The sequence below is a fragment of the Tursiops truncatus genome, chromosome 12 (assembly GCF_011762595.2).
Source record: "Tursiops truncatus isolate mTurTru1 chromosome 12, mTurTru1.mat.Y, whole genome shotgun sequence".
NCBI classification, from domain to species: Eukaryota; Metazoa; Chordata; class Mammalia; order Artiodactyla; family Delphinidae; genus Tursiops; species Tursiops truncatus.
The window spans coordinates 37,648,743-37,661,121 of NC_047045.1; the positions used below are offsets into that span (position 1 = coordinate 37,648,743).

The following is a 12,379-nucleotide window of genomic DNA, read 5'->3' on the forward strand; positions in this document are numbered from 1 at the left end:
TAACATTTAACGGGACTTCCCTGGTGGCACAGTGGTTAAGAATCCGCCTGCCAATGCAGGGGACATGGGTTCGAGCCCTGGTCCGGGAAGATCCCACATGCCATGAGCAACTAAGCCCGTGCGCCACAACTACTGAGCCTGCGCTCTAGAGCCCACGAGCCACAACTACTGAGCCCGTGTGCCACAAGTACTGAAGCCTGCGCACTCCACAACAAGAGAAGCCACCGCAATGAGAAGCCCACATGCCACAACGAAGAGTAGCCCCCACTCACCGCAACTAGAGAAAGCCCTCACGCAGCAAAGACCCAACGCACCAAAAATAAATAAATAAATTTTAAAAATAAATAAATAAAGGCTAACATTTAATAAGAACGTCTTGGGTACCAGGCATTGTGCCAAGTTCTTCACATGGGTGGATTATCTCATTTAATCCTTACAACATACAGTAAGGGAGATACACCATTAGCCTCATTTCTCAGGTGAAGATGTTGAGGCTTAGTGACGCTAAGTAACTTGCACGGGGCTACACAGCTACCAAGTGGAGGCCAGAATTTGTACCCCGTCAGTACGTGACTCCAGAGCCCGGCTTGCAGCCACTGTGCTGTGCTGGCTCCTTGAGAAAAGAAACTGGCTAGGAGGAAACCAAATTCCAGAAGCCCCAGGCGCCTGCTTGCTCTCACCAACCAAGACTCTCCCCCTACCTTCAATGTCTTAGAGCCCACGGTGACGCCTGTCTGCAACATGCCATCCGCTATGCCCAACCGGTCCATGTTCAGGAGGAAAGGAGTCACCAAAGTCACGTACGTGGCTCCCGACCACTTCTTGAGAAAATTTAGAGCCCATGTTTCGGTGGATCCACCAACACTGTCGAGAATAAAATCAAACCTGGAGAGAAAGAATTAAATCAAAACATCCTGGTCAGCCTTTATCCAGGGCTCCAAGCCGCCTTCACTCCCAGCGCCGGTTAGCTACAGGGTTTGTTTCCGTGACAGCTCGCAGACAGCAGGGGGTGGATGCCCGGACAAAGGAGAAAAGGGCACACCCACTTACTGGATCTCTGGGTTTTCTCCACCGTATGTCAATGTCATTTTTTTAAATCATAAAATCATATTATTTTCAAATACTTTAAGAATGACTTAAACAAGTGGTTTTCAACCAAGGGTGATTTTGGCCCCCAGGAGACATATAGGCAATGTCTAGAGACATTTTTAGTTGTGACGATTCGGGGAGGCGGTGGGAAGGGAGTACTGGCATCTAGAGGCCAGGGATGATGATAAACATCCTACAACGCACAGAACAGCCCCTCACAACAAAAAATTATCCACCCAAAATGTCAGTAGTTGAGAAACTAAGGTTGCCAAGGCTGAGAAGCCCTGACTCAAGCTTTATAGAAAACTGCAAAGCTATCCATCCACTGTGAAGTCAAAGTACTCTTTCGTTCACATGAATACTTGAGAGAAAAGTGTATTAGGTTTTGACCCACACAAGTCATTTGCTTCCATTCCCTCCACAATCAGAACTGCTTGTAGAAGCATCCTCTTCACCTTATGGAATTTTCTTCTTTTGGTTTCATGCACATCAGCACAAAGCAAAAGCGAAATCAACAGCCTGCTCTCAGTCTTCAGCTCTGCTCTAACATGCCAAAAAAATGCAGTCATGATGGAATGCACAGGAACTGACAGATATTCAGCTCCTTAAATCTAACCTAAAATTGCTATAATCGCTACATTCTACTTAAAGGGGATAAAACCCAATGAAGCTTTAAAATACTTTAGAAAATAAAGATCTGTTTAGAGAATGCATGCTTACATATTAAGCAAATTAACAGAGGAATTCCTTTTGGTAAGTCCCTTTTCCCTCCTAAGTTCGTCTGGATGAACGTCAAAGCTTCTAAAACCAGCTTTGGCCAACTTTGTGGCTCTTGAGTTCTTTCATGGGACTAAAGAAGGGCAAATAAAAATTAAAAGATATGAAGTGCAGGAGAATGACTTTACTAGATGGCTATTCTCATTAGAAAAGAACAGAAAATTTCTTCTTCATGAGTTTACGTTTCTGCTTAAGTTTCTACTTTTAAGTTCCTATTTCATTCCCAAATTTTGGATAAACAAGCACGATGGCACTTAATTTAGATAAAACTTAAGGGCAGCCTGGTATTACAGAACTGGCACTGCCTGCAAAAAGAAGTCCAGAGACCAGGCTCTAGACCCAGCTCTCCCACCAATGATTAAGTGGCATGACCCTGAGCATGAAAAAAACTCCTAAATCCTCTGCCCCTTATTTTCTCGACTATAATGCCATAGAGAAGGACTGAAGGATTTCAAAGCCCTTTCCTGCTGTAAAATCCTAGGATTCAAACCCAAAAGGCTGCTGTTTGGAAGGAGGAACACATTTATTCTAGGTGGATTAAGAGGCCAACCTCCAGGCAGAAGTTACAAAGATCAATTTTAACTAAAGCGATCGTTAAAAAAACAATAGCCTGCATTTGCGAGTTGGTGAGGTCCCCTGACTGGACAAGAGCAAGCAGAAGGGGTAAGGCCGCCGGGCGGAGACTCGGAGGAAGAGAGTGAGGTGCAAGGTGAGAGGCTAGCCTGGGTGCGCTCTCGCCTTCACCCGTCAGGGTCTCTATTCTCTAGCAAAAGGTTCCAGACATGCAAAAAACTCAAGGTGGATGGGGGGAAAGGGTGGGCCTTGGCCTGTCTCTGCTGCTATTCCTAGAAGCAGCAGAAGAGAGGTGATTGACCGAAACTACCACTATCTGGAAGCCTCGGTCCTGCCACACAGGCAGGGATCTCCTCAAGGGACAGCGTTAGTCCTCAAATGTGCCGTAGAGCGTGTTCCTGCCACAGGGGCTTTACATGGGGTGTTAGCTCCACCTGGAACAAGTGTTCCTCTCCTAGATTCCCTCGACAAGTCATTAAACAAATACACCATCCCGGGGTGGAGGGGGACACAGCAGGGAACAAGACCCCTGCCCCCAACAAAAAGAAGTCCTATCCTCCTGGCTTGCTCCCCAAAGCCTCTGCCCAAATGCCTCACTTAGAGGCATTCTTCAACCACACCATCGCAAACAGCCTCCTCCTTCTAAAACAGCCTTTCTTTCCCCCTTTTGCTGCATCAGTGTTCTTGAGAGCACTAATCACTAGAACACAAGCCCACGAAAGGGGGCAATGTGTCTTGTTCGCCACTGCGTCTTAGCCTGTGCTTAGAACACTGCCGAGCAGGAAGGGACATTCCATAAAGAGCTCCAGGACGATGAGTGGCCGGCTGCTCCCGGCTGTACCGCCAAACATCTACTGTTGGGAGTTGGGGTGCTGGCTGAGAGGCTGGGCTGTGTCAGATAGGGGCTCCCTTTGTCTCCTTTTCTTTCTAACGCATGAAAATATACTTCTACTTAAAGTGGGCAAGAATAATTAGCTTCTGAAAACTAATTTAAAAAAGGAAAAATCCTTGAAATAGAAGCAGTAAAACAGCTTTCCAAATACTCCTCAGGCACGCTCTCCGCTGCAGCTTTGCCTGGGCTGGGTGAAGACCAGATTCCTAAGCACCCCCGTCCCTGCCCGAGCCACAGTCAGGAGGGACAGGGCCTGAGAGAATCCCTGAATCCGCTCTCACTTGGTACACTCCGTCAGACCACAGCCTGGCATTCAGACGCACCGAGAACATCCACGGAGTCCCATTACTGATATCTATACTGCCTTTGCTTCTCTGAAACCCTCATTATGAAGCCAAAACACTAATCATGTATTTCACATACTGCTCTATGTTCTTCTTGTGGTGTCAAATGCCCCTGGAGGGAATACACTTCCAATTTTGCCTTCGGACCTATTACACACGAGCAATAAAAGGAAGTTAACTTAAAAATTGGCAAAAGGGGGCTTCCCTAGTGGCGCAGTGGTTGGGAGTCCGCCTGCCAATGCAGGGGACTCGGGTTCGTGCCCCAGTCTGGGAGGATCCCGCATGCCACGAAGCAGCTGGGTCAGTGGGCCGTGGCCGCTGAGCCTGCGCGTCCGGAGCCTGTGCTCCACGGCAGGGGAGGCCACAGCAGTGGGAGGCCCGCGTGCCGCAAAAAAAAAAATTAGCAAAAGGCTAGGTAGGCAAAATGTCTTTCTCGGTACAAATTACATTCCACGATCGTGCTGTATTAACATCTGGAGTTAAAACAGAAACCAACCTAAATAACCTCTGGAGACATGGAGTGTTTTCGTAGATTCCTGTCTAAGACTCCAACATGACAGTAAGGCCACCCAACCATCTCAGGCTTGCATTATCAGCTGTCTTTGTTCCCACCTTCCCAATATGAACATTGTTTGAATACATACGGCTTTAAATATTTCAACTGCTCTTCCATATTTCCGGATTTGTAATCAATTACATCATCTGCCCCGAGCTTCCTTACAAGTTCACTGGCATCCTGAGAGCAGACTGCTGTCACATGAGCATCCCACGCTTTCATTACCTGCCCAAAAAAGGGAAAGAAAGGGGGGAGGGGAGTAGAAAAACTGAATTAAATAAAAAATAGTTGGCACCACATATACATATATCAGGTTAATCTCTAGACAATTCTAAGTGCTCTGTCTTAACAAGAGCTAAAGGAAGCTATCTGCCAGAGACTAGTAAAATGATTAAACTTTTGTTCACTAAGAAAAATCCAAGAAATAGATCTCATTTTCCCTGGACGAGACAGTTAGTCGCCTTGCTGTCATGAAGTTATAACCAATCCAATTATAGAAGGGCTCAGTGCCTCACCAGCATCAGAAAAGACAGGAGTTGATGGCCTTAAGCTCAGCATTTTCAATGATGACAAAGGAAAATGGGAAAAAAAAAAATCATGTCCTCAGAAGATGAATATTTAAAATGCGCCCAAAACATAAAAACGCAACATCTCTTCATTTGCATCTCCAGTAAGTGTTAGTATAATCTTGAGTCAGACAACTGGGTAATCAGGTACTGGGTAATAAATGAAAGGTGCTCTTAAAAAGAGGGGAAGAAGGGACTTCCCTGGTGGTCCAGTGGTAAAGAATCCATCTTGCAATGCAGGGGACACGGGTTTGATCCCTGGTCGGAGAACTAGCAATCCATGTGCCGCGGGGCAACTAGGCCCACGCACAACTGCTGAGTTCGTACACCTCAACAAGAGAGCCCGTGAGCCGCAAACTGCGGAACACACGCGCCACAACTAGAGAGAGAAAACCCACAAGCCACAACTAGAGAGAGGCCCACACGCCACAACTAGAGAGAAGCCCGCGCTCTGCAAGTAAGACCCACCACAGCCAAAAAAAAAAAGAGGGGAAGAAAACATGGCCATTTTACTTTTTTTTTTTTTTTTTTTTTTTGCGGTACGCGGGCCTCTCGCTGCTGTGGCCTCTCCCGTTGCGGAGCACAGGCTCCGGACGCGCAGGCTCAGCGGCCATGGCTCACGGGCCTAGCCGCTCCGCGGCATGTGGGAACTTCCCGGACCGGGCACGAACCCGTGTCCCCTGCATCAGCAGGCGGACTCTCAACCACTGCGCCACCAGGGAAGCCCCATTTTACTTTTAAAACATGCATCAGGTCCTCTCCTTTGGAGTAAAAAGACCTAAATAAATGGTTTGGAGGATTTAAAATGCAGATACCTTATATTTAAAAAATAATATATTTTAAAATAACTAGACTTAAAAAAAAAGGATTCAGGATTAAGTATCCAGAAAGCATCATGCTCCAAAATTACTACAGTTCCTTTCTATAATGACAATTCGATGGAATTAAAAGGGGGCCATCAGCAGCAGAATTTGAGAACAGTTACTTGAAGTTCACGGAGAAATTTTCAAATGGGCAGTTACAGGTCATAACAAATCAGCTGTTTTCTCACTCCTGTCCTCAATACCAATTCCTGAACTTCCCTAATATAAGTTGCAGAGGTTCACTAGAATATACGAGATCTGCGTTTGTTCTGTTCACTACTGAATCCCCATTCTGTGGTACACACAGATGCTGGAGATCTGTTAAAAACAAAAAACGATAAAGGATTGAAAAACTACTCACAATCTTATCTCTCACTTTTAAAAAGTAATACTGACCAGGGAATATGCCCTGGAAATCTGAGGGGAATTAAAACATTTAGGGACTGACATGATATATGATAATTTAAGTTTATGGGCCACAAACAGAGACACTTGAGTATAATGACATGTTGCTTTCAACAGCAAGTCCCAAACTAAATTCAAATATGTGAAGAATACAATCCAAGATAACCATCCAGTATCTGTATAAAAAAAGAAACTGTCAAGGAAAAGGGAAATTGTGTTCTAAGCACCTACATTTGTGTTTTCCTTAAACAGTATTGAATCCTCAGGAAGAATCTGTCGTATCTTGAAACAGTTCAATGAATTTTTTTCCAAATTTCTAGATTTTCCTCTCCCACTTAGAACTATCTAATATCTTTGCACACTACTAAAAGGTTGTTTTACTATTTTATGTAAACTAAAACACAAGTATAAGAGACGTCCGTAAGGCAGACACCACTCAGACAGAGACAGCAAGCTGGCTGCCACTCCAAAAGCTCTTCCCTGTGCCTGGTCCCCACACAAGTCACCGTTACCCTGATATTTATAGTAATCACCTCCTTGCATTAAAAAAAAAAAGGTTTTATCACCCATATATGCATTCCCTAGATACCATAGTTTAGTCTTACCTACCTACCTATCGATTTATTTGACTGTGCTGGGTCTTAATTGCAGCACTCAGGATCTTCGTTGCAACATGTGGGATCTAGTTCCCTGACCAGGGATCAAACCGGGGCCCCTGCATTGGGAGTGTGGAGTCTTAGCCACTGGACCACCAGGGAAGTCCCTATCCCCTTCACTTTCTTAAAATTTATCTGTGAAAGAATCTAGGCCATGTGACCTGCAGAGTTTTTCCCACTGGAAACTCTGGAATTTCTGATTGCACACCTGGGACAGTTCTACCTGTTACTCTGTCCTCTGTCTCTTCTGTTTCAATCCATTTAGCAAGACTATGAATAGTGTCTGGCAAAATTATAGGATGCATAGCATATCTGGTTGTTGCCCTTTTTATTATCTCAGTGGCTGTCTACTGGTGGTTGCAAAATGGTGATATTCTCTCTCCTTTTTTCATTTAGTAGTTGGAATACTTCTCCTCATATATTAGTTTACTCAGGTGTACAGTTCATATAGAAAAGGCCAATAATTTTTTCCTTTTTTCAGTTTATAAAATAATAAATTGGTCTCCTATCATCTTCCAAAAGTGACTTTTTAAAAAATATCATCATGAACTCATGGATTTAAACATAGTTGAAGGATTTCAATTCACTGTAATTTATCATTATGATTACTGAATCTCAAATTGTCTTCTTTGACGATCTTTGGGAGTTTCTTCAAGTTGGCTCCCGAGTCTTTTTGACATGGCTCAACTAGTCTTTACTAACTTCCTTGCTATTAATATATTCTAGGCTCATTCTCGTACATTTTGCGCCCTAGATCTGGAATCTGCCGTTTCTCCAAGGCGCTGCATTTTTTCTGTGTGTAAGCAATGATATTTCAAGAGACAGCTTTACATACATACATATACAAAATATCTCTTGAGTTCATATTGATACTTCCAATTCAAATTCCAGACTGTCAAGCTTTTACTTAACCTCTTTTCTGTTACATCTGTATCTCCTTTCCTCCACTCCTAAAACCCTGGTTGTCAAAGACAAAGGGGATGACAGAATTAAAATATGCCATAAATACCCAACTGTTCCACTGTATATTACAACATAACAGTCTCTGAATAATAGTACTAATATCAATATGATTAATGAAAGGATTCAAATAATTTTAATATATGCTCTCTGTTCCTCCGCTTTTTAAAAACAGCTGTACTGTTTACCTTGTCAGAGCATACGGCTGTTACACACTATACTCTCTTTTTCTAAGCCCTCATTTAGTTTTAGTTCTACAGATAACTTTATATTTAACATTTACCACCAGTCCTTGGTTCGATGTCTCTCTGGCCATTTTAGTTTTCAGAAGCTCATTTTCTAGTAGATTTCTCAGAAAGGGATCAGAAGAACATATTCCCCAAGTTCTTGCATGTTATTCACAGTTCATATGCGCCCTTTAGCGTTTGGAGCCCAGTTTTGCTGTATATAAAATTCTTAGCATGTTCCTTCTCGAGCGTCTTAAATATGTTACTCCATCCCTGCTGCCTCCACTAGCATTAAAGCACTGCTGTCAAAAAGTCTGCTGATAATTGAATTTTACTTACATGTCACATGCTCTTTTTTTAAAAAAATAACATTTTTTTCTTAAAAAAAAAACAACTGGTGTATAAAGCAGAAACTAACACACTATTGTAAAGCAATTATACTATTTTTTTAAAAAAAAAAAAAGAATCGGTCCCAAAAGGGAAATGTGAAGGCAGTACTATGGAGAAACTTCCTCTACTTAACCACTTGACTCAATTCTAGATCATAAAGACCAAGTTTGACTTTAATTATCTTTCTTTCCAAGTCCCTTTCATTATATCCTCTGTCAGCCTTGGTTTTCTCATTTGTGAAATAAGAATAGTAATGCCCACCTTATAGTTTTGTCAGAGGATTAGACATTAAAATAATTAAATGCAACCAGGATATTGTATCTAGCATCTAGTGTGTACTCAATAAAACTACTTTCCTCCCCGTGTAAAACAAACAAACAACAAGCAAAAAACCTGGTGGCGCAGCAGTTAAGAATCCGCCTGCCAATGCAGGGGACACGGGTTCGAGCCCTGGTCTGCGAAGATCCCACGTGCCGCGGAGCAACTAAGCCCGTGAGCCACAACTACTGAGCCCACACACCACAACTACTGAAGCCCACGCACCCTAGAGCCCGTGCTCTGCAACAAGAGAAGCCACCGCAATGAGAAGCCCGTGCAACAAAGAGTAGCCCCAGCTCACCGCAACTAGAGAGAGCCCGCACGCAGCAATGAAGACCCAACACAGCCAAAAAAAAAAAAGAAAAAAAAAAATGTCCCAAGGTTTTTTTTGTTTGTTTCTGCTTTTTCTTTAAGTGCCAGTAATTTTACTAGAGTTCCCCTGGATATTGCTCATTCTGGGTCCATGTTCTTAGATAAGTGCTTTGGTTATTTAATACGTAGTTTCAAATCATTTAACTTCAGGAAAGCAGGGAAGTTTCTTGAATTACTGATTTTAGTATTTGTTCTATCCCCTTGTTTAGGTTTTCTTCTTCAGAAACTCCTATTATCCATACAGCAATCTTCGTTCCTGTCTTCAATATGTGACACTTTCTCTGAATCTGTTTTTATCTCTTCCCTTCTTTTGTAATTTACAATTTTTCCTGTTTACACGTTCTATCAGGCCAGCATTATGTATTGTGTTTGTTATTGAGTTCCTTCTAGTTTAGTCTTCATTGCTAAATAATTTTTTTTACTTTTTTTTGAGTTTTCCAATTATGATTTATTTCGTTCTTTCATGCTCTCTATCGTATTTTTTTAGATATATTAATTTGTTTATTTTTAATTTATTTATTTATTTTTGGCTGCATTGGGTCTTTGTTGCTGTGCAGGCTTTCTCTAGTTGCGACGAGCGGGGGCTACTCTTCATTGCCATGCGCAGGCCGCTCATTGCGGTGGCTTCTCTTGTTGTGGAGCACAGGCACTAGGCGCACAGGCTTCAGTAGTTGTGGCGCACAGACTCAGTAGTTGTGGCTCATGGGCTCTAGAGCGCAGGCTCAGTGGTTGTGGCGCACGGATTTAGTTGCTCTGTGGCATATAGGATCTTCCTGGACCAGGGCTCGAACCTTCTTAACCACTGCAATACCAGGGAAGCCCTCTATCGTATTTTTAATTGTTTTTTTAGCTTGTTTTTGAAATTGCAGGTTTCATTTTGATGTTTTCCAATGTGTTTTGTCTGTAGATATATTATTCTACCTTGATATTTATCTATTACTCAACTGTTTAATCTTACTAAAATATGTTCATTGTGAAACATAACACACAAAGTGCATGGAATATAAATGTACAGCTTAACAAATTATTATAAAGCAAATACTATTTTAAGCATCACTCAAGATTAAGAACTAGATTAATCTAGTTCCATCCCTGCTGCCTCCACTAGCATTAAAGCACTGCTGTCAAAAAGTCTGCTGATAATTGAATTTTACTTACATGTCACATATTTTATGGCTGAATAATATTGCTTTGTATATACATACATACATACACACACACACATCTCCTTAAGCCAATCATTCAATTGCGGCTTTGATTTGCATTTCCCTAATGACTAATGATGTTGAACATCTTTCCATCGACTTACTATCCATTTTTATATCTTCTTTGAAGAAATGTCTATTCAAGTCCTTTGTTGATTTTTTAACTGGATTGTCTTTTTGTTGTTGAGTTGTGAGAGTTCTCTACATATTCCGGATACCATGCCTTTATTAGATAAGTGATTTGTAAATATCTGCTCCCATTCTGTGTGTTGTCTTTTTACTTTCTTGATAGTATCCTTTGATGCACAAAAGTTTTGAATTTAATCAAGTCCAATTCATCTAATTTTTTCTTCTTTTGCTTGTGCTTTTGCTGTCATCTCTAAGAATCTATTGCCAAATCCAATGTATGAAGATTTACTCCTATGTTTCCTTCTAAGAGTTTTATGGTTTTAGCTCTTACATTTAGGTCTTTAACCCCGTTTGAATTAGTTTTCACATATGACATGAGGTAGAGGTCCAACTTCATCCTTTTGCATGTGCATCTAGTTGCCCCAGTACCATTCACTGAAAAGACTATTCTTTCCCCTGTTTAATGGTCTTGCCACCCAGGTAAAAAATCAATTGGCCACTGGGACTTCCCTGGTGGTCCAGTGGTTAAGAATCTGTGCTTCCACTGCAGGGGGGCACGGGTTGGATCCCTGGTTGGGGAACTAAGATCCTACATGCCACATGGTGTGGCCAAAAATAAAATAAAATAAACCTTTAAAAAGTAAATCAACTGACCATAGGTTCATTTCTGGATGCTCTATTCTGTTCCACTGATCTATATATCTATCTTTATGCCAGTACCACTGTTTTGATTACTGTAGTTTTGTAAGTAAGTTTTAAATTAGAGAAGTGTGAGTCCTCCAATTTTGTTCTTTTTCAAGATGGTTTGGCAATTTGGGGTCCCTTGCAATTCCATATGCATTTTAGGTTCAGCTTTTTGCCCATTTATGCAAAAAAAAGGCAGCTGCCGTTTTGATAAGACTGCACTGAATCTGTAGATCACTTTGGGGGAGTATTGTCGTTTCTATACAGCATTTTGGCTATTGCATTTCTACATATATTTTAGAACCAGCTTATCAATTTCTACAGAATTGTAAACTTCCATCCACTTTCACTGCCCATGGTCTTCCTCCTTAAAAGCTTTCCTACATTTGTTACATAGGCCAGCCAGAAACTCACTCATATATTAAACCACTGGAAAGGTTAACACTTCCTTCTACATTAGAAAATTTCCTTCTTAGAAGAGCAAGCTGAAATCACAATGAATGTAATTTCTCTCACCTTTCAAGGAAAAATAGTTCACAATATATAAATTTATAAATTCATGAAAATAATAATCTTCCTATTCACAGGATAAAGAAATTGTCTTACCTGTATAGCAAAAGTACCAACTCCGCCTGAAGCACCCAAGATTAAAACACTGCAATGCAAAAATACTATAACTAATGAGAATATTAAGCCAACATAACTGGATAAACAAATAAGACGTTTTCAACATGTAACTGGCTCAAAGATAATCCCCAAAGCAAACAAAATCATTCAGCTTCCCAAGATTCTACTACACAAGGATTTTTTAGGTTCACCAAGAACCTATAAGTGCTTAAAGTTAGACATACTATGAACTCTTTGCCAAGAATACAATATACCAAAAATACCAATGATTTGTATTTTTTAAAGTAGCTCAGATGCTGCTTGGTAACATCTGTCTTACAATTTTTCTGGGCTTAAATTACCACAGCTTTCTCTATAAGAGGGAGCTTTGGGATCCTTTTTAGTGTGTTACAGTATATTCAGTTGCTCTCTAAGAAAAATCACATTCCTGACCACATTCTTGCCAAAGTGGAATAAACGTCTTTTGTTCAGACATGTCCCATCACACTCACCAGCTTTCATAAATGGAAACCAATCTTATCTTCAATTTGGCTTCTCGTTAAGCAGATGAATCTGTTCTGTCAGCACAAACATGCTTGTGCTCCAGGCTTTTACCATGTTTCCTTACTGTATGTAGTCTTCCTGCCACTCTAGACCAAGGATGTGCAGCCTGGAGTTTGTGGATGAGTGCTGGTGAGAGCTGTGATGGTGTGAACCCTGTGAAATTGTGAACTGACTGAAATAACATGCAAAGTTTGGTGAGATCA

The 12,379-nt window shown here is 41.5% G+C and overlaps 1 protein-coding gene across 8 annotated transcripts in view; it reads right to left on the bottom strand.

Moving 5' to 3' along the window:
- RTN4IP1 (reticulon 4 interacting protein 1) overlaps positions 1 to 12,379 on the bottom strand; it is a 126,598-nt gene that overhangs the window by 28,608 nt on the left and 85,611 nt on the right. For all 8 annotated transcript variants that reach the window (XR_002175230.3, XR_002175231.3, XM_033867591.2 and 5 more), the window contains 3 exons: positions 11,613 to 11,661; positions 4,320 to 4,456; positions 702 to 885 (listed from right to left, as the gene is read on the bottom strand). Coding sequence is in view for 6 of the 8 variants with exons in the window: in XM_033867591.2 (XP_033723482.1) it covers positions 702 to 885; positions 4,320 to 4,456; positions 11,613 to 11,661 (370 nt within the window). In the remaining 2 variants the exon portion in view is untranslated. The remainder of the gene's footprint in view (positions 1 to 701; positions 886 to 4,319; positions 4,457 to 11,612; positions 11,662 to 12,379) is intronic.